A 20,451-nucleotide genomic window follows, 5' to 3' on the forward strand; every position below is an offset into this window, starting at 1 on the left:
CCCAGTTGTCCATTGGTTAAGAATCCACCTTGCAATATAGGGGATGCTGGTTTGAATCCTGGTTGGGGAGCTAAGATCCCACATGCCCAGAGGCAACTAAGCTTATGCTACAGTTAGAGAGCCTGAGCATTACAGTGAAAGATCTGGCATGCCGCAATGAAGATCCAGTGCAGTAACACACACACACACACACACACACAAGATACGATCTTGGGAACTGAAATAAAGACAGGGCCAACTCCAAGTGAGGATTCATTCCTTCAACCATTAGTCATTGTGCCAGGTGCTGGGTGGTCTGATGACCCTGAAACAAAGGAGCTGTGACCCTGCTCCCAAGGCCATGGGAAATAGAATGTAACTTGTGATAGGGCTTATAAGGACCCTGCAGAATGTGTAATATGAGATGCTAGAGGAGGGGGCCATTGACCTCACTGGAAAGTTCGGGCAGGCATCCCTGAGGAGGTGTCATCTGAGCTGGCTGTTGAGGGATGAATATGAGTTTGCTGGGCTAAGGTAGGGGAGGGGCAATCCAGGCAGACGTACCAGAAAATGCAAGGCATGGATGGATATGGAATATTCAGGGAACAGTGGGGACTTCTGGCTGCAGGGCAGGGGGTGTGGGGAGTCCCTGGGGTGTGAGAGAGGGGAAGAGGAGAGGATAAGGCTGGGACATTCAGCTGCAGAGAAATGATGAAGGGCCTTAGGGGTGAGGCCTAACCAGGGAATTAGAGAGAGGAGGAGACATAAAGGAGAAGAGGCGGCTCCCTCTACAGAAGCCATTTAACTTGGTGTTAAGTGCATGTGCCCTGACCCAGTGGAGAAGGCAATGGCAAGTCACTCCAGTACTCTTGCCTGGAGAATCCCATGGATGGAGGAGCCTGGTAGGCTGCAGTCCGTGGGGTCGCTAAGGGTCGGACACGACTGAGCGACTTCACTTTCACTTTTCACTTTCACACATTGGAGAAGGAAATGGCAACCCACTCCAGTGTTCTTGCCTGGAGAATCCCAGGGATGGGGGAGCCTGGTGGGCTGCCGTCTATGGGGTCACACAGAGTCGGACACGACTGAAGTGACTTAGCAGCAGCAGCAGCCCTGACCCAGAGTCCTGGGTTCAAAGTCAGGCTCTTTCCCAGCAGTGGGAACAGGGATTCCTTAAGACCGGAGTCCTGGAGAAAGCGCTGGAGTACAGGTTGACATTTACTAAATGGTAGCTGTAGTCCTGGGATATTTTGTACAGACCACTAAGCCTAACTGTACCCTTTGGCTGGGACTGGAGGGAGCAGGACCCCAATACTTCCTAGGTCCTCTTCTCTTCTTCACCTTCAGAGGCTACTGTTGTACTCAAAAGCTCCCTAGACCTTCCAAACCCAGCCATCCCAGGGAACCCAATGGTGCTGGTCCGTGGCCATCTGGTGCAAGCCCAGGTGGGGCTGAGAAGTGGAGGATCGGTCCAGAAAGAGAACACCCACCCCTCAGATGCCCTTTTAATGTCACAACCTGGAATTCCTTCTTCCAGGCCTCCTTCCTGGTATACTCAGCCCAACTTTCTCATCAGATCAGGATGCAGCTGGGTTTAATGTTAGAGACAAATACTTGAAAATTTTTTAAAAATAAAATAAAAGGGGACTTCTCTGGTGGCCCAGTGGCTAAGACTCTGCGCTCCCAGGGCAGGAGACCTGGGTTTGATCCCTGGTCAGGGAACTAGATCCCACTTGCTGCAACTAAAGATCCTGCGTGCCACAACTAAGACCCAGGGCAGTCAAATAAATAATGAAACCCACTTTTTAAAAAAGAAACAAATACTTGGGCTGAGGGGCTACACTTGCTGGTCCCTCTGCTGATGCCCAGCGGCCACTTCCCTACCCAGCCACTGCCACCTCCCCAGCCTGACACAGCTCTGCCAACAGGTCCAGTTTCCCTCAGAAGCAGCCAGTGTCTGCGAGCAAACAGTTGGAGAGGGCTCTATGTGGAGGGCACTGAGACAGGCTCATGGAGGGACGCAAACATTGGAAGGCCAGTCCTTATCCTCAAGCTGCTCCGCCTTTCATGAGATTGACACTTCCTGGTTTTGAAAATGGATTTGGCTTTCCAATTAGAAGTCAGAGGTTGGACTTCTAATGGTTGAAAAAGCATTGGCCGGTGGTTGAGAATCAGCCTGCCATTGAAGGGGACACAGGTTAGATCCCCAGCGTGGGAAGATTCCACTTGCCGTGGAGCAACTAAGCCCGTGGGCCACAAGTACTGAAGCCCAAGCACCCAGAGTCCGTGCTCTGCAACGAGAGAAGAAACTGCAATGAGAAGCCTGAGCACCACTACTAGAGAAAAGCCACACAGCAACAAAGATCCAGCACAGCCAAAAATAAATAAATTTCATTAAGAAGGAGTCAGAGATTGTCAGAACGGATTTTTAAATGATTCAGCTGCGTGCTGTCTACCACCTTAGAGTCAAAAACACATACAGACGGGAAGTGAAAGGATGGAAAGAAGGCATTGTGTGCAAACGTAAGCAAATGGCAGATGAGGTGGATATACTAATATCAGAAAAGCAAAAGCACTAATTCAAAAATCATTCAAGAGACAAAGAAGGATGCTATATATTTATGAAAGAGTAAGTCCATCAAGAAGATACAATAATTATATACACACCTAACAACAAAGTCCTAAAAAATATGGAGCAAAAATTGACAAAATTAAGGAGAAATAGACATTTACACAATAATAGAGACTTCAAGATTCCACTTTCAATAACGGATAGAACTAGAGAGAAGATCAACAAGGAAACAGAGGACTTGAACACACATGAACCAGATAGGCCAAAGAGACCCATACACACAACATTCTACCTAAAAACAGCAGAGTTTACCTTCTTCCCAAGTGCGCATGGAACATTCCCCAGGAGAGATCATATATTAGGCCGCAAAACAAAGCTGCAATAACTTTTAAAAGAGTAAAATCACACAAAGCATCTTTTCCACTCACGGTGGAATGAAACTGCTGCTGCTGCTGCTGCTAAGTCACTTCAGTCGTGTCCGACTCTGTGTGACCCCACAGACGGCAGTGCACCAGGCCCCCCCGTCCCTGGGATTCTCCAGGCAAGAACACTGGAGTGGGTTGCCATTTCCTTCTCCAATGTGTGAAAGTGAAAGTGAAGTCGCTCAGTCATGTCTGACTTGTAGCGACTCCATGGACTGCAGCCCACCAGGCTCCTCCGTCCATGGGATTTTCTAGGCAAGAGTACTGGAGTGGCTTGCCATTGCCTTCTCCGGGAATGAAACTAGAAACCAATAATAGAAAAACTGGAAACTTCACAAATATGTGGAAATTAAACAACATCCCCCTAAACAATTAATCAGTTAAAAAAGAAATCAAAAGATAAGTTAGAAAATGCTTTGAGACAAATGGAAATGGAAACAACATATGAAATTTTATGGGATGCAGCAAGAGCCATCCTGAGAGGAAACTTACAGGTGTCAATGTCTACATTAAAAAGGAGGAAGGATCTCAGGCAAATTATACCCAGAACTAACAGAAGGAAAGAGATGCTAAAGATTAGAGAGGAGATGAACAAAATGGAGGACAGAAAAACAACAGAGAAAAAATCAATGAAACCAAATGTTGGTTCTTCGGAACAGTCAACAAAATTGACACACTTTTGAGTTGTTTAAGAAAAAAAGAGATTTTAAAATGACTAAAATCAGAAATGAAAGGGGTCATTACTATTGGTTGTACAAAAATAAAAAGTATTATAAGAGAATACTATGAACACTTTTATGCCAAAAATGAGAAACCTAGATGAAATGGACAAATGCCTAGAAACACACAAACTACCAAAAGTAACTCAAGAAGAAACAGAAAATCTGGATATGTCTATATCAAGGGATGAGACTGAATCAGTAATCAAAAACCTCTCAGGAAATTCCAGGACCAGCTGACTTTACAGACAAATTCTACCAATCATTTAAAGAATTAACACCAACCCTCAAACTCTTCCAAAAAATACAAGAGGAAAATACTTCCTACTCTTTATATATGACCAGCATTACCCTGATGCCAAAGCTAAATAAAGATATCACAAGAAAACTACAAACCAAAATACACCTTATAAATATAGGTGTAAAATTCCTCACAAAACATTAGTAGACTGAACCCAGCAACAAAGTAAAAGAATTATACACCATGACCAAGTGGGATTTATTCTAGAATGAAGGTGGTTCATTGGAATGAACCTAACATTGGACCTGGAATGTTAGGTCCATGAATCAAGGTAAATTGGAAGTAGTCAAAACAGGAGATGGCAAGAGTGAACATCAACATTTTAGGAATCAGTGAACTATAATGAACTGGAATGGGCAAATTTAATTCAGATGACCATTATATCTACTATTGTAGGCAAGAATCCCTTAGAAGAAATGGAGTATCCCTCATAGTCAACAAGAGTCCAAAACGCAGTACTTGGGTGCAATCTCAAAAATGACAGAATGATCTCTGTTCGTTTCCACGGCAAACCATTCAATATCACAATAATCCAAGTCTATGCCCCGACCAGTAATGCTGAAGAAGCTGAACGGTTTTATGATGACCTACAAGACCTTCTAAAACTAACATCAAAAAAAGATGTCCTTTTCATCATAGGGGACTGGAATGCAAAAGTAGGAAGTCAAGAGATACCTGGAGTAACAGGTAAATTTGGCCTTGGAGTACAGAATGAAGCAGAAGAAGTTTTGCCAAGAGAACTCGCTGGTCATAGCAAACACCTTCTTCCAACAACACAAGAGAAGACTCTACACACGGACATCACCAGATGGCCAACACCGAAATCAGATTGATTGTATTCTTTGCAGCCAAAGATGGAGAAGCTCTATACAGTCAGCAAAAACAAGACCAGGAGCTGACTGTGGCTCAGATCATGAACTCCTTAATGGCAAATTCAGATTGAAATTGAAGAAAGTAGGGGAAATCCACTAGACCATTCAGATATGACCTTAATCAAATCCCTTATGATTATACAGTGGAAGTAACAAATAGATTCAAGGGATTAGATCTGATAGACAGAGTGCCTGAAGAACTATGGACGGAGGTTCGTGACATGTACAGGAGGCAGTGATCAAGACCATCCCCAAGAAAAAGAAATGGAAAAAGGCAAAACGGTTGTCTGAGGAGGCCTTACAAATAGCTGAGAAAAGAAGAGAAGCTAAAGGCAAAGAAGAAAAGGAAATAGATACCCATCTGAATGCAGAGTTCCAAAGAATAGCAAGGAGAGATAAGAAAGCCTTCCTCGGTGCTCGCTTCGGCAACATGTATACTAAAACTGGAATGATACAGAGACGATTAGCATGACCTCTGAGCAAGGATGACATGCAGATTCGTGAAATGTTCCATACTTGTATTCATGTTGATGTATGGCAAAAACCACCACATATTGTAAAGTAATTAGCCTCCAATTAAAATAAGTAATTTTTTAAAAAAGAAAGGCTTCCCTCAGTGATCAATGCAAGGAAACAGAGGAAAACAATAAAATGGGAAAGGCTAGAGATCCCTTCAAGAAAATTAGAGATACCAAGGGAATCTTTCATGCAAAGGTGGGCACAATAAAGGACAGAAACAGCATGGATATAACAGAAGCAGAAGAGATTAGGAAGAGGCGGCGAGAATACACAGAGGAACTGTACAAAAAAAGATCTTCACGACCCAGATTACCACGACGGTGTGATCACTCATCTAGAGCCAGACATCCTGGAATGTGAAGTCAAGTGGGCCTTAGGAAGCATCACTATGAACAAAGCTAGTGGAGGTGATGGAATTCCAGCTGAGCTATTCCAAATCCTAAAAGATGATGCTATGAAAGTGCTGGCATACTCAATATGCCAGCAAATTTGGAAAAGTCAGCAGTGGCCACGGGACTGGAAAAGGTCAGTTTTCATTCCAATCCCAAAGAAAGGCAATGCTAAAGAATGCTCAAACTACCGCACAATTCTCCTCATCTCACACACTAGCAAAGTAATGGTCAAAATTCCCTAAGACAGGCTTCAGCAGTACGTGAACCAAGAACTTCCAGATGTTCAAGCTGGATTTAGAAAAGGCAGAGGAACCAGAGATCAAATTGCAAACATGTATTGGATCATCGAAAAAGCAAGAGAGTTTCAGAAAAACATCTACTTCTGCTTTATTGACTATGCCAAAGCCTTTGACTGTGTGGATCACAACAAACTGTAGAAAATTCTTCAAGAGATGGCAATACCAGACCACCTTACCTGCCTCCAGAGAAATCTGTATGCAGGTCAAGAAGCAACAGTTAGAACTGGACATGGAACAACATACTGGTTCCAAATCAGGAAAGGAATACTTTAAGGCTGTATATTTTCACCCTGCTTATTTAACTTACATGCAGAGTACATAATGGGGAATGCCAAACTAGATGAAGCACAAGCTGAAATCAAGATTGCTGGGAGAAATATCAATAACCTCAGATACGCAGATGACACCACCCTTATGGCAGAAAGGGAAGAGGAACTAAAGAGCCTCTTGAAGAAAGTAAAAGAGGAGAGTGAAAGAGCTCACTTAAAACTCAACATTCAAAAAACGAAGATTATGGCTTCTGGTCCCATCACTTCATGGCAAATAGATGGGGAAACAATGGAAAGAGTGACAGACTTTATTTTCTTGGCTCCAAAATCACAGAGGATGATGACTGCAGCCACGAAATTAAAAGAGGCTTGCTCTTTGGAAGAAACGTTATGACCAACCTAGACAGCATATGAAAAAGCAGAGACATTACTTTGCCAACAAAGGTCCATCTAGTCAAAGCTAAGGTTTTTCCAGGAGTCATGTATGGATGTGAGAGTTGGACTATAAAGAAAGCTAAGCGCCGAAGAATTGATGCTTTTGAACCGTGGTGTTGGAGAAGACTCATGAGAGTCCCTTGGACTACAAGGAGATCAAACTAGTCAATCCTAAATGAAATCAGTCCTGAATATTCATTGGAAGGACTGAAGCTGAAGCTGAAACTCCGACACTTTGGCCACCTGATGCGAAGAACTGACTCACTGGCAAAGACCCTGATGCTGGGAAGTATTGAAGGCAGGAGGAGAAGGGGACGACAGAGGATGAGATGATTGGATGGCATCAACAACTCAATGGACATGAGTTTGAGCAAATTCCGGGAATTGTGATGACAGGGAAGCCTGACGTGCTGCAGTCCATAGGGTCGCAAAGAGTCAACATGGCTGAGGGACTGAACTGAAGGTGATTCAACACACAAAAATCAATCATTGTAATACATGACACTAATGAAATGAAAGGGGAAAACCACATGATCATCTCCATTGATGCAGAAAAAGCATCTGACAAAACCCAATATCCTTTCAAGATAGAAATACTCAACAAACAAGGCATAAATAAGAAGTTTCTCAATCTGAAAAAGTGTTTATGAAAAGTCCACAACTAATGTCATGTTTAACTGTGAAAGAGTGAAGTCTCCCTGAGATCAGGAAAAAGACAAGGATGCCTACTTTTTACTATTTCATCTATTCAACTTGGTACTGGAAGTTCTAACCAAAGCAATTGGGCAAGAAAGAGAAATAAAAGGCATTCAAGTTGAGAAGGAAGAAGTAAAACTATCCTCAATCACAAATGATATACACACGTACAGAAAATCCTATTAAATAAACAAATTCAGCAAAGTTTCAGGGCTCAAGGACAATACACAAAATTCAGTTTACTTCTATACGTATAATTTTTTAATTTTCCTTACTTAAAATTCTTTTAATTGGCGGATAATTCATTTACAATATTGGGTTGGTTTCTGCCATACATCAACATGAATCAGCCATCAGTTCAGTTCAGTCGCTCAGTCGTGTCCGACTCTTTGCGACCCCATGAATCACAGTACGCCAGGCCTCCCTGTCCATCACCAACTCCTGGAGCTCACTCAAACTCATGTCCATTAAGTTGGTGATGCCATCCAGCCATCTCATTCTCTGTTGTCCCCTTCTCCTCCTGCCCCTAATCCCTCCCAGCATCAGAGTCTTTTCCAGTGAGTCAACTCGTCGCATGAGGTGGCCAAAGTATTGGAGTTTCAGCTTTAGCATCAGTCCTTCCAATGAACACCCAGGATTGATCTCCTCTAGAATGGACTGGTTGGATCTCCTTGCAGTCCAAGGGACTCTCAAAAGTCTTCTCCAGCACCACAGTTCAAAAGCATCAATTCTTCGGCGATCAGCTTTCTTCACAGTCCAACTCTCACATCCATACATGACCACTGGAAAAACCATAGCCTTGACTAGATGGACCTTGGTTGGCAAAGTAATGTCTCTGCTTTTTAATATGCTATCTAGGTCGGTCATAACTTTCCTTCCAAGGAGTAAGCGTCTTTTAATTTCATGGCTGCAATCAGCATCTGCAGTGATTTTGGAGCCCCCCAAAATAAACTCTGACACTGTTTCCACTGTTTTTCCATCTATTTCCCATGAAGTGATGGGACCGGATGCCATGATCTTTGTTTTCTGAATGTTGAGCTTCAAGCCAACCTTTTCACTCTCCTCTTTCACTTTCATCAAGAGAGCTTTTGAGTTCCTCTTCACTTTCTGCCATGAGGGTGGTGTCATCTGCATATCTGAGGTTATTGATATTTCTCCCAGCAATCTTGATTCCAGCTTGTGCTTCTTCCAGCCCAGCGTTCCTCATGATGTACTCTGCATATAAGTTAAATAAGCAAGGTGACAATATACAACCTTGACGCACTCCTTTTCCTATTTGGAACCAGTCTGTTGTTCCATGTCCAGTTCTAACTGTTGCTTCCTGACTTGCATACAGGTTTCTGTACGTATGTTCCCTCCCTCTGAGCTTCCCTTCCACCTCCCACCCCACCCCACCCCATCCCTCCAGGTTGTCAGGGAGTACCTGATTTGAGCTCCCTGCGTCATACAGCAAATTTCCACTAGCTATCTATTTTACATACGGTAATTTGTACGTCTCCATGCTCTCTCAATTTATCCCACCCTTTCCTTCCCACACTGCATCAGGTCTGTTCTCTATGTCTGGGTCTTCACTGTGTGTGTTTATGTGGTCAGTTGCTCACATCTGACTCTTTCCACCCTTCCGACTGTAGCCCACCAGGCTCCTCTGCCATAGGATTTTCCAGACAAGAATACTGGAGTGGGTTTTCATTTCATTCTCCAGGGTATACATACAATTTGGACATAAATTTTGATGTCTAAGGTTTGTTTGGTTTATTTTATTCCCCCCCCCCGCCCCCACATCAAGCAATTCTCTGACATCAGCTAAGTGTCCTACAAATGCAACTCAATTCTGACACTATCTACCGGGAGACAGCTTCAGATTCCACAAGCTGGGGCCGCAAAATAGCGGCCTCCTGCTCCTGGTCACTTCCTAACTCAACAACCTTGGTTCCCTACTGCCTGTGGAGCAGCAGGCAAACACCTTAAACCGACATTCCTGGCCCTCTGTGGGACGACCGAAAGCTCCTTCCAAAGATTAACGGCGCTGGAACACAGTACCCATGGCAGTAATTGCCTTCTGCACAGCCTCTCCTCCTCTTATAGGGTCCATGGGTCAATCATTCCGGAAACACTTATTAAGCGCCTTCTGTGTACAGTGGTGTTAAGTGGGTGTGGTTGGGTGTGTGAGGGAGGGCAGCAGGTGTGTGCAAGGTCTCTGCCCAGAGAGAAGTGCTGGAGGAAGGGGAATCGGTGCGCTGAATAATTTAATGATTTAAAAGATCTAACATCGCCTCCACTACCACCAGTTCTACTACTTTAGACAGAGCAGCTCCTCCAGAGGGGGTCTTTTCTAGTTCTTGGACCCCAATTTGCATTGATCAGAATTCTGGCTCTGGTTTTTTGCTGCCATCAAACCCTTGGCCCTTTTCCTATGGAGAAGGAAAAGTACAGGTCCGACTTCCTCCCACTAGCTCCACATACTTGGAGTACGAACCTGCCGTAGCTGCACGTTGAACAAACACAGAGAGGAGACCCGGCGCAGACTGAATTGTGCCCCATCTCCAATTCAGTTGTCTTAACCACTGCCCCAGACACCAGGATGTGAAAATTAAGAACCACCTCCAGCGTAAAACACGAACGACGAGGATGGGATTCGAACCCACGCGTGCAAAGCACAATGGATTAGCAGTCCATCGCCTTAACCACTCGGCCACCTCGTCCCACGTAAGGAGTAGTCTTCTACATGCCCTTATCTCTCATCCCGGCGTGTTCCGGGACCCCTGCAGTCATTCCTCAATACGGACCTGATAAAATTTAGAGGGAGAGGCGGCGGACAGAAAAGGGCTTTCGTGTTCCTTTCCGCCTGCCGCAGCCGGGAACCGCGCCATCCTTCACCATTCTGCAGTCAAGTTCGGTCAGTTTCCGCTCCCCGATTCTAGGGCGAGAGAACCGAGGTCTGAGGACGCACTTAGTCCAGGAGGTCGCGCACTGACCCAGAGGAGGGGGTGCAGGTCCCCCGGAACACAGCAGGCGCGGTGGCGGGCAGTTTCCAGCGTTTGCAAAGCGCGCGGCGCGGACCGAGGCTGCAGTAACTCCTCCCGGGGAGCAGGGGGCGAGCTGGCTCGCCGGAGGCCAGCGCCGGCGGCCAAGTGGGCGGGGCTGCGCGCGGGGCTCGATTCGCCTCGGCTCGCTTCGGCCGCGCTCGGCAGGCTGCGGTAAATCCGGGCTTGCAGAGGCTGGCAAAAGCTGCGGCCCGGTGGTCCCTGCTGCGCGCCCCGAACTCCGAGAGCCATGCAGCTGTCCTACGCCATCCGATGTGCCTTCTACCAGCTGCTGCTGGCCGCGCTTATGCTGGTGGCTATGCTGCAGCTGCTCTACCTGTCGCTGCTGTCCGGGCTGCATGGGCAAGAGGAGCAAGACCAATATTTCGAGTTCTTTCCCCCGTCCCCGCGGTCGGTGGACCAAGTCAAGGCGCAGCTCCGCACCGCGCTGGCTTCCGGAGGCGTCCTGGACGCCAGCGGCGACTACCGCGTCTACAGGGGCCTACTGAAGACCACCATGGACCCCAACGATGTGATCCTGGCCACTCACGCCAGTGTGGACAACCTGCTGCACCTGTCGGGCCTGTTGGAGCGCTGGGAGGGCCCTCTGTCGGTGTCGGTGTTCGCCGCCACCAAGGAGGAGGCGCAGCTGGCCACGGTGCTGACATACGCGCTGAGCAGCCACTGCCCCGATATGCGCGCCAGGGTCGCCATGCACCTTGTGTGTCCCTCACGCTACGAGGCCGCCGTTCCCGACCCCCGGGAGCCGGGGGAGTTTGCCCTGTTGCGTTCCTGCCAGGAGGTCTTTAACAAACTGGCCGGAGTGGCCCAGCCGGGGGTCAATTACGCGCTGGGCACCAACGTCTCCTACCCCAATAACCTGCTGAGGAATCTGGCTCGTGAGGGGGCCAACTATGCCCTGGTAATCGACGTGGACATGGTGCCCAGCGAGGGGCTGTGGAGAAGCCTGCGGGAAATGCTGGATCAGAGCAAGCAGTGGGCGGGCACAGCGCTGGTGGTGCCTGCCTTTGAGATCCGTCGAGCTCGCCGCATGCCCATGAACAAAAACGAGCTGCTGCAGCTCTACCAGGTGGGCGAGGTGCGGCCCTTCTATTATGGGCTGTGCACCCCCTGCCAGGCGCCCACCAACTACTCCCGCTGGGTCAACCTGCCAGAAGAGACCTTGCTGAGGCCTGCCTACGTGGTGCCCTGGCAAGACCCCTGGGAGCCATTCTACGTGGCTGGAGGCAAGGTGCCCACCTTCGACGAGCGCTTTCGGCAGTATGGCTTCAATCGTATCAGCCAGGTGCTCTTAAGGGAAAGGGAAGGGGAAATGGGGCAGGAGGGATGGGGGAGTCAGGGAGGTCTGGATGGAAAAGAGGCAATGAGGCAGAGGGGATCATAGTTTCGGAAGTGGTTGAATGGTTGGAAGATCCAGGGTGCCTCCAGAGAACTAGGAATGCTGGAGCGAGCAGGGATGTCAGTCTCTGCTCTAGGAATGTCATCACACTTTCTGTGATCTGTCTCTCCCTCCACAGGCCTGTGAGCTGCACGTGGCGGGATTTGATTTCGAGGTGCTGAATGAAGGTTTCCTGGTTCATAAAGGCTTCAAAGATGTTTTGAAATTCCATCCCCAAAAGGAGGCTGAAAATCAGCACAATAAGATCCTTTACCGTCAGTTCAAACAGGAGTTGAAGGCCAAGTACCCTGACTCCCCGCGTCACTGCTGAGCCCTTCCCCCACCTAGTCTGAGAAGTCTCAGGCCCCTCCCTCTTTAGGCTGCCCCTCAGGCCTGACTGGGGTAAGAAATGTCACTCCACTTTACAGTGGTGGCTGTGGTGTTTGAACACTGGACTTGAATATGGGGTGCTGGGGTCAAGTCCTAGCTTAACCACTAACTAGTTGTGTGGCCTTGAGCAAATCCCGTTCTCTCCCTGAGCTTCAGTTACCCCGTCTGTAATGGGGAGGTGAGAAATACCTACCTCACAGAACTGTTGGGAGGCTCAGAGGAGATGCTATATGTGAAAACACTCTGTAAGCTTCGTACAAATGTGAAGTATTATTAATATTATTAGTATTATTATTGTTATTATTATTAACAGTCTTGGGTGGGTGGGCAGTAGGAGAGCAAAAAAGTATGAATGGGGCAGAGCTGAGAAGTCAGTAGTTAACAAAAGGGGCGTTTTGGAAAGAAATCAGATGAAGGCGTTGAATTTAGTTCTTAGGTTTTCGGCAGCTTCTTGGTAGTCTAGGCCTCCGTCCCAGGGGCTCTGGAGAAGGAAAAGGTCTGGTAGGTTCTGTGTGTTAATAGTCCGAGATCTGTACCCTTGAATAGGCTGGGCTGGGTAATTTGCCTACCGACTACAATGTGTAAATAAATAAGTGTTGACACCTATAGTTGGCTTCATTACTCTCCTGAACCGGGCGGGGATGGGAGAACAGGTCGCAGGTTCTCCCCTTTTCAAGCCGGGGGAGCTGGCTGCGGACCGAGGCGCGCGGGCTTCATGGCAAAGAACGCACAAGGGCCTTTCCTGCCTGTTGAAAGCCTGTGTAAATTTCGACCGGTTGCTATGGAAACCGGCCCGCGGTATCCCAGCATGCCTCACCCTCAGCTGCCCAATTGTGAGAGCTCCGATAGGCGCCTCCTGATGACGCATGCGGAAGCGCGGCCAGGCCCCCGCCCCAGGAGGAGAGAGACCGGCCCAGCGCTTCCGGGAGCCCGGCGGCGGCGCCCAGTGGCTGCATCCTCCGGCACCTCTCAGGGAGTTTTGGACGTGAGGTCAGAGGCCCCACTCCCCGCGGGTGCGTAACGCCAACCCTGGCGCCTGGTTTGCCCTCTCCTGTCAGTCGGTCGGAGCCGGCCCAATCTCCAGGGCCGAAGCGGAGACTTAACCGGCCGGACGCGTGCGGGGACCGCGGGACCAGAGCTGGCAGCGGAACAGCCAGTGATTCTCCCGCCCGCGCCTGCACGTACGGAGATGGAACTGGGCGGGAAGCTCTCGGTGCGCGGTGGAGGGGCTGGGTTGGCTTCTTCGAGACTGGGGCAGAATCTTCCTTCCTAGGAGGCCTGCCCTCGACTTGCTCTCTTTCTGAAAGATAAATTGCAATATGCACAGTGCCTTACGATTTACTTTGCCATTCCTTACCGCTTGCAGCCTTTACAAAACTGAGAGTGGCAATGGTTATTCTCTTTTTATACCCAGGGTAATTAGTAGACTCAGAGTGCTGGAGAGACTTTTCCCCAACCCATCACCCTTTCTGGTCTAGAAGGATAGGCCTTACCAGTGAAGAGGAATTGCAAAGTTTGGAAAATGCAGGAACTGAGGCTTGAGATTGGGAAAGAGGCTGGTTTGGTGAACCGAGGCTTTCAGGTCAGGTTGAGATCATTTGTGAAATCATTGAGGGATGTTTTGAAATTTTGAAAGTGTTAGTCACTAAGTCGTGTCTGACTCTTTGCGACCCCATGTACTGTAGCCCACCAGGCTTCTCTGTCCATGGAATTCTCCAGGCAAGAATACTAGATTGGGTAGCCATTCCCTTCTCCAAGGGATCTTCCCCACCCAGGAATCAAACCCAGGTCTCCTGCCTTGCAGCCACATCTTTACCATCTGAGTCACCGGGGAAGCCCACTTTGAAACTTAGGTGAATTACTTTATTCAAATTGATGTTTGCTAACTTTGCAGAAGCCAGAGGCTGCTGAGAAGTAAAAGTCAGTCCCTGGCAACCCACTCCAGTGTTCTTGCCTTGAGAATCCTAGGGACGGGGGAGCCAGGTGGGCTGCCGTCTATGGGGTCGCACAGAGTCGGACACGACTGAAGCGACTTAGCAGCAGCAGCAGCAGCAGCAGCCCTACAGAAGTTTTTGTTTAATTTTGTATTTGCAAATCCTCCAGTCATCAAATGAGTCGGTACAAATGGGTGAATAGAGTGCCTGTGCAGCCCTGCCCTGGTGAGGCTTACAGGCTGGTTGGAGAGACAGACATGAGAATGGGCAATTAGAAACGTAGATAAGTCAGGAAGGGTGACTGCACAGAGCTAAAGGAGTGCAAAGAAGCCTAGAGAAGGTATCTCGGTGAAACAGAAGCCCCCAGGAGGCAAATAGATGATCTGTTGAGAAGACGGTTCATTCTTCCTCTTGGGTGATCTTTTGGCCACACTTGTCACTGTCACTTCTCCTTCATTCTGAAATTCTCTCTCCCCAGCTTTGAGTTTTTCCTCCTCCATCTCTACTAATTTTCTTTTTTGGAGGGGTCTCATCATCTGCCCCTTTGGCGACCCTGGAGTTCCATCACGAGCCCCTTCTTACTCCACACATTCTGCCTTGCTGGTTGCACTCTCTCCCAAGGTCTGAAGAACTCACTATATGTGATGACCAGGTCTCTACAGCCCAGATTTCTCTCTGAGGCTTAGACCCGTGTGCCCCCAATCCTGCCCTTTCTCTCCTTTCAGGGTCTTTGCTCATGCCATTCACTCTCAGAATGCTTTCTCTTCCTCAGCCAGCTCAGCTCATGGGTCTGGCCCATCTTCCTCTGTAAGCCCTCACTGCTGCAGCAAGCTCCAGGTTTCAGTTAGCTGCTTCTCCCATATGCTGTTGGTCTGAACTCTTCTGCTTCCTGGTCTCTCTCTCCCAGGAACTTATAAACTCCTTAAGATCAGAGACTCTCTGTCTGCCACACTTGAGCCAAGCTCCTACCATAGTGTCTGATGGTAACTAGCATATATTAGATTTTTCGATAAATCAGTGAGTACAAGAATGCTTAACAGTGCTGAGAAGTCAGGATAGGCACTGAAAACTATTGGCACTGGGCACAAGGAGGTCATCTGTTAACTCTACAGGATCCGTTTCAGCTGAGAGCGATGATACAGACAGACTGAAACAAGTGGAAGGTGAAAGAGCAGGAAGAGCAAGTGTTCACAGGACGTTGTAAAGATGGGGAGTGGGTAACTGAGTGGGATGAAGTTTGGTGTTTCTGCTTTTTCCGTATGTTGAGAAATACCTAAGCATGTCTGAAGTTTCCTAAGAAAGAGCTGCCAAGAGGGAAAATGAAGCATGCAGAAGAAAGAGTGGGGTCTTAGAGGATGCAGAAGGAGATAGGATTTGAGCATAGCGAGAAGACCCAAGCATTGTAGAGTGGGAAGAGAAGTGGAGGGCTTTACAGGCAGAAGGAGCAGCACGGCAGGCAGCAGGGGCTGGGGAGGAAGTGCGTGGTGTATTTGAGAACTGGCCATTAAATGTGGGGTGAAGAAGCTGGACAGTGGTTCAAGTCTAGCCTGTGCAGGGCCTTGAAAGCCTGGGTCAGAAGTTTGGGCCCAGTCCCGTAGGCAGTGGGGAGCCCATCTTGGCCTTTCCCATCTTACGGATCATCACCTTGGCCAATATTACAGGGAATTGAAATCACCAGCAGTGTCCAAGGGGATGGGCATTTCCGTGGCTCCTAGATTTCCGGGAGATGTGTAGATGGCTCCATTTGTACCTGCCCCACCCCGCGTGTCCCCAGGGCCCAGCGAGTCCAGGCCAGTCCCTCCCCTGGTTGTCCCCATCCGCAGCGAGGCTGGGTTTGACTTCCTGAGTGACCACTTTGCTGCTCGGAGCTGGGGGCAGGGACGAGTGATGGCCCCACTGCTCCTCCCAGCGCCCAGATGCCTGGCCAGCCTCCAAGCAAGGACACAGAGGAGATGGAGGCAGAGGGCGACTCAGCCGCCGAGATGAACGGGGAGGAGGAGGAGAGCGAGGAGGAGCGGAGCGGCAGCCAGACCGAGTCTGAGGAGGAGAGCTCAGGTGAGCCCCGCCCGCCCTGGAGCACCCCGCCCGCCCCCCGCAGCCAGCCCTGACTGGCCTCTTGTCCCAGAGATGGACGAGGAGGACTACGAGCGGCGCCGCAGCGAGTGTGTCAGTGAGATGGTGGACCTGGAGAAGCAGTTCTCGGAGCTGAAGGAGAAGTGAGCGAGGGGCCCGGGGCCAGGCTTCCAGGAGGCAGTGGCGGGCCTGGCGCCGGCCAGGGCTGGCTGGGGCCGGCGTGAGCGAGGGCCTGACCCGGGGCGCTGGGCACGTGTTTTGACGGATGGGCACACGGGCGCACGGCTGCCTTTCGCCTCCCAGGTTGTTCAGGGAAAGACTGAGTCAGCTGCGGGTGCGGCTGGAGGAAGTGGGAGCTGAGAGGGCACCCGAATACACGGAGCCCCTGGGGGGGCTGCAGCGGAGCCTCAAGATTCGCATTCAGGTGGCAGGTCTGTGGCCCGTCCTGTGTCCCTTCCCCTCTCACCCCTGCCCTGCCTCGCCCGCCTTTGTGGGCAGCCAGGGCCCTGGCCAAGCCGGGCCGCCCATCGCCCTCCGTCCACAGGGATTTATAAGGGCTTCTGTCTGGACGTGATCAGGAACAAGTATGAGTGTGAGCTGCAGGGAGCCAAGCAGCACCTGGAGGTGACTGTGGGTGCGCCGGGTGGGGAGGAGGTGGCCGCCAGCCCCGCCCAGCTGAGCCGCTGCGCCTCTTGCAGAGTGAGAAGCTGCTGCTGTACGACACGCTGCAGGGCGAGCTGCAGGAGCGGATCCAGAGGCTGGAGGAGGACCGCCAGAGCCTGGACATCAGCTCTGGTGAGGCCAGCAGCTGGCCAGCGCCCCTGTGATTTCAGTGCCCGTTCCCCATCTGGGCCTCAGCTTCCCTGCCTGCACGGGGGTGGTTGTAAGAGGACCTGCTCCGTGGTCACCGTGGGGACTGATGGAAAGCAGACGGGGAGGGCCTGGCCCAGTGCCTGGCGCGCAGTGGCAGCTCAGGGGTCCCCTGCCCCCATGCTCCGTTTCCAGAATGGAGGTATCATTCTGACACACATGTGCCTGCCATGGCCACAGTGTGTCCATTCACACAGGGCCCTGGGGAGGGAGGGATTAATGATCTTACATCCGTGTCCGTGAAACAGATGAGGAAACTGAGGTTCACAAAAGCCCAGTGACCTCTTTCCCAGGATTGAACTTGGCTTCCAAGCCCAGGCTTCTCTGCACTGCCCTGGGGAGGTCGATGGGGATGGGCTGGCCTTGCCCACGTGAGGGACGCAGGCTCCAGGGGTGGGGCGTCCTGGGAGGATGGCACCCCAATGCTGACTCTGGTCTGGGGCGCAGAATGGTGGGATGACAAATTGCATGCCAGAGGCAGCTCGAAGACATGGGACTCCCTGCCGCCCAGCAAGAGGAAGAAGGCGCCTCTCGTTTCCGGTATCCTTCCCCATACAGCGGCCTGAACTGGGCAGGAGGTCAGGGTGAAGGCACGTGGGAGACAGAGGCAGACCAGACTCACTTAAGGTCATCTGGCCTCCTGTGGCCGTATCCAGGCAGATTCAGCTGTTGAATTTTCTTCAGGGTCCTCCTGGGCTGTGTGGACTATGGAAAAACAGAAGCATTCATCCAGAGATTTCCCCATAGTTTTCTGAGTGAGGCCTCCTCTCAGGCCCTCTGGCTTTCTCACAGTGTCCCGGGCATGTCCCAGGCTCTCCTGCCCCCATGCCTTTGCTGACTTTCCACTCCCCTCTTGGATGCCTTTACCTGTCTGCCTGCTCGGTGCCAATCAGTTGTCACCTCCTCCATGAAGCCTCTCCTGGTTTCCCCGACAATGGCTGTGGCTTCCCTCTCCTCTGCACCCCTGTACCTGAACTGGGGCACATGCCTCCCTTCTGGACACAGTCACCTCTGCCGCCCCCCAGATAGGTATACATACCTCTCTGTATTTATGCCGCAACCAGATTATCAGGAAGTTGACCTCCTGGTGATGGGGTCAGGTTCAAGCAGGGAGGGAAGAATCTGGACAGCAGAGACTTGAGTGGGGGTGGGAGGTGAGGGTGTGGAGACGTCACGGGGACAGAGTGGCTGGTCCCCAGACAGGCGTGTGAGACCAATGGTTTTCAGGACATCGGGAGGGTGGTTTTCAGGACAGAAGAGATGAGAGTCCCTGTGTAGGTGGGAAAGGGGCCAGACAAGGGAACAGGGGTGCAAGATCCTTGAATGGGTGGCCTGGCCCTTGGCCTTCTGACCTTGAGGCTTGAGAGCAGGTGAGGAGGGAGCCAAGGGGTGGTAAGATTGGGGCTGGATGCCCTCTGTGGACTGGGTGAGATTGAAGTAGGCCGCAGCCACGCACCCCACCCTGCCAAGAACCCAGGAGTCACAGGGCCAGAGGAGGAGCCTGAGTGCTACCCCAGGTGCTCGGCTCCCCACACTGCCATCCAGGGCACCGCCCCTTCTGAGTGCTGCTGCCTCCCACGCCCCAGGCCGGGGCGGGCCCATCCCTCGCCCCCTCCCCCAGGCTTCCTGCTTCCTTGACCCCCGTCTCAGGCCCCTACATCGTGTACATGCTGCAGGAGATCGACATCCTGGAGGACTGGACGGCCATCAAAAAGGTGGGCACAGCACTGCCTGCCACAGGGTGTGGGCTGGCGGTGCGGCGCCCCCTCCCCAACCAGACCAGCTTTGGTCTCTGTGCGGGCCTTCCCCTGGGGAGCTCTCTTGTCAGCCCCCGGCACCCTCTGCCTTCAGCCTAGGTGCCCTGGCTTTGCTTGGCCTCCCAAACCTCCTGTTTGTGTCAGCCCCTTTCTTGTTCCCAGGCAAGTTTTGATGGGCTTGGAGGGAGGAAGGAAGGCAGCTGGGCTGCCTGGGTCTCTGAAAAGAGCACGTCCATCCTTTGCCTAGAAGGGGCCTTAATTTCCCCTCAGCCCCTCTTGTGCAGCGCCCCATCCCAGAAAGGCTGCTGTGGAGGGGGGACTTGCTAAGCTGCAGGCAGCCTCTCAGCGGGGTTTTCTTCTTACCCACCCAGGCGAGGGCAGCTGTGTCCCCTCAGAAGAGAAAATCAGATGGTAAGAACCACCAAGGGTGTCCCACCTTCCACCACCCCCTCCCCCAGGCCACCTCCAGGAAAGGCGCCTGAAGGGAGGCAGGGGCATATCGGATCGGTTAGGACTCTCCGGGTTTGAGGGCAGCTCTGGCTTCGAGGTCACGGTGGGAATTGTAGTGGGGTTGGGGCCAGGTCTGGTTAGGGAGGATGGAATGCTGAGCCTCCGCAGCTGGCCTGGGGGCCTGGAGAACCACGATCCCATGAGTAAGGGGTGTGGAGCTGCCCTGTCCTCCCGGCCTCGCCTGCCCTGGGCTGGACTGAGGCCACTCCTCTCAGTCCCCCATATGAAGTGCCTCCCTTCCTCTTGGTTTGCCTTCCTCTCACCTGCAGTGATTTTTCCCTTCCTGTGTACCCCCAGGACCTTGACCCTGCTCTTCACAGCCAGGGGGGCCCCTTGGAGCAGCTGGCACCAAACCCAGGACTTGAACTTTCCTGCTGCAGAAAGGCAGACCTGCAGGCCCCTCAGGGTCTGCCCAGCCAGCTCTCCAGTGCTGCTCCGGGGTCCTCCGCTCCAGCCGTCATTGGTCTGGGCTCCTCCTCTGCCATCCCTGGGGCCTGAACAGCCAAGGCCTGGAGCGCCCAAGGCCAGCCAGACGGTCTCCTCCCTCCCCAGCCAGTCCACCACCGCCCCCTCCCGAAGGTCGCCCTCCAGAGCCCTCCCTGACAAACATGTGCCTGTCTTAAGCCAAAGCAACATCCTTTCTTCGGACCTTGGACCCCAATCACTGAGTTGGGTCCCACTTCGCAGGAACTCTGAGCCAGAAATTATATTTGGGGGGCCTGCATGTCCTGGCTGTTGCTGGAGTGACAAGGCAGGCTCCTCGGGTCTTCCTTCTCGAGGAGGTTCCTGGTGTCTGCCTCCCACATTTCAGGGACTGGAATTAAAACCTTTCCTGGGACTCTGGCATGACCCGCATGTGTCTAATTTACCTTGCAAGGGAATCAGGGCTCTCGTGTGAGAGTGCTTGAGACAGGCAGTCTGCTGGGGGCCCTGGTATCTCCCCCAGTGAGCGGAGCCTACCCCCTCTGACTTGGGGTATAGGCTGGGGAAGGGGGCATTCCCCCACACATCTCTGAAGCA

The 20,451-nt window shown here is 51.2% G+C and overlaps 2 protein-coding genes and 2 non-coding genes across 6 annotated transcripts; 3 read left to right on the forward strand and 1 right to left on the reverse strand.

The window, feature by feature from the left end:
• The first annotated feature begins 5,278 nt into the window (after positions 1 to 5,278).
• Positions 5,279 to 5,385, forward strand: LOC129549117 (U6 spliceosomal RNA). Its single transcript, XR_008684480.1, has one exon. It is a non-coding gene; the product is annotated as a U6 spliceosomal RNA (small nuclear RNA).
• Positions 5,386 to 10,095: 4,710 nt separating this feature from the next.
• On the reverse strand, positions 10,096 to 10,177 carry TRNAS-GCU (transfer RNA serine (anticodon GCU)). Its single transcript has one exon. It is a non-coding gene; the product is annotated as a tRNA-Ser (tRNA).
• A 430-nt stretch (positions 10,178 to 10,607) lies between these two features.
• On the forward strand, positions 10,608 to 12,908 carry B4GAT1 (beta-1,4-glucuronyltransferase 1). Its single transcript, XM_055415466.2, has 2 exons — positions 10,608 to 11,804; positions 12,037 to 12,908. The coding sequence occupies exons 1-2, from the start codon at positions 10,749 to 10,751 to the stop codon at positions 12,226 to 12,228; spliced, it is 1,248 nt and encodes a 415-aa protein (XP_055271441.2). The 5' UTR covers positions 10,608 to 10,748; the 3' UTR covers positions 12,229 to 12,908.
• A 264-nt stretch (positions 12,909 to 13,172) lies between these two features.
• Positions 13,173 to 20,274, forward strand: BRMS1 (BRMS1 transcriptional repressor and anoikis regulator). 3 transcript variants are annotated; one of them, XM_055415471.2, is made up of 10 exons: positions 13,173 to 13,300; positions 16,131 to 16,276; positions 16,347 to 16,437; positions 16,598 to 16,725; positions 16,839 to 16,918; positions 16,993 to 17,089; positions 17,612 to 17,704; positions 18,815 to 18,879; positions 19,293 to 19,332; positions 19,729 to 20,274. In XM_055415471.2, exons 2-10 carry the CDS (start codon positions 16,138 to 16,140, stop codon positions 19,734 to 19,736), a joined length of 741 nt encoding a protein of 246 aa, XP_055271446.1. In that variant the 5' UTR covers positions 13,173 to 13,300; positions 16,131 to 16,137; the 3' UTR covers positions 19,737 to 20,274. The 3 variants fall into 3 exon arrangements, with proteins under 3 accessions (XP_055271446.1, XP_055271445.1, XP_055271444.1); XM_055415470.2 differs by having other exon boundaries at positions 13,180 to 13,500; XM_055415469.2 differs by having other exon boundaries at positions 13,181 to 13,468.
• The last annotated feature ends 177 nt before the right edge of the window (positions 20,275 to 20,451 follow it).

The sequence above is a fragment of the Moschus berezovskii genome, chromosome 25 (genome assembly GCF_049115385.1).
Source record: "Moschus berezovskii isolate FMDL1 chromosome 25, NW_MosBer_1.0, whole genome shotgun sequence".
NCBI lineage: Eukaryota > Metazoa > Chordata > Mammalia > Artiodactyla > Moschidae > Moschus > Moschus berezovskii.

What these genes read in the sequence shown, in the direction of transcription:
- B4GAT1 (XM_055415466.2), top strand. Translation starts at nt 10,749, where the DNA reads ATGCAGCTGTCCTACGCCATCCGATGTGCCTTCTACCAGCTGCTGCTG. An exon ending in GCTTCAATCGTATCAGCCAG is followed by an intron (nt 11,805 to 12,036) that starts GTGCTCTTAAGG and finishes CTCCCTCCACAG; the next exon opens with GCCTGTGAGCTGCACGTGGC.
- BRMS1 (XM_055415471.2), top strand. Translation starts at nt 16,138, where the DNA reads ATGCCTGGCCAGCCTCCAAGCAAGGACACAGAGGAGATGGAGGCAGAG. An exon ending in GTCTGAGGAGGAGAGCTCAG is followed by an intron (nt 16,277 to 16,346) that starts GTGAGCCCCGCC and finishes CTCTTGTCCCAG; the next exon opens with AGATGGACGAGGAGGACTAC. An exon ending in ACTGGACGGCCATCAAAAAG is followed by an intron (nt 18,880 to 19,292) that starts GTGGGCACAGCA and finishes TTACCCACCCAG; the next exon opens with GCGAGGGCAGCTGTGTCCCC.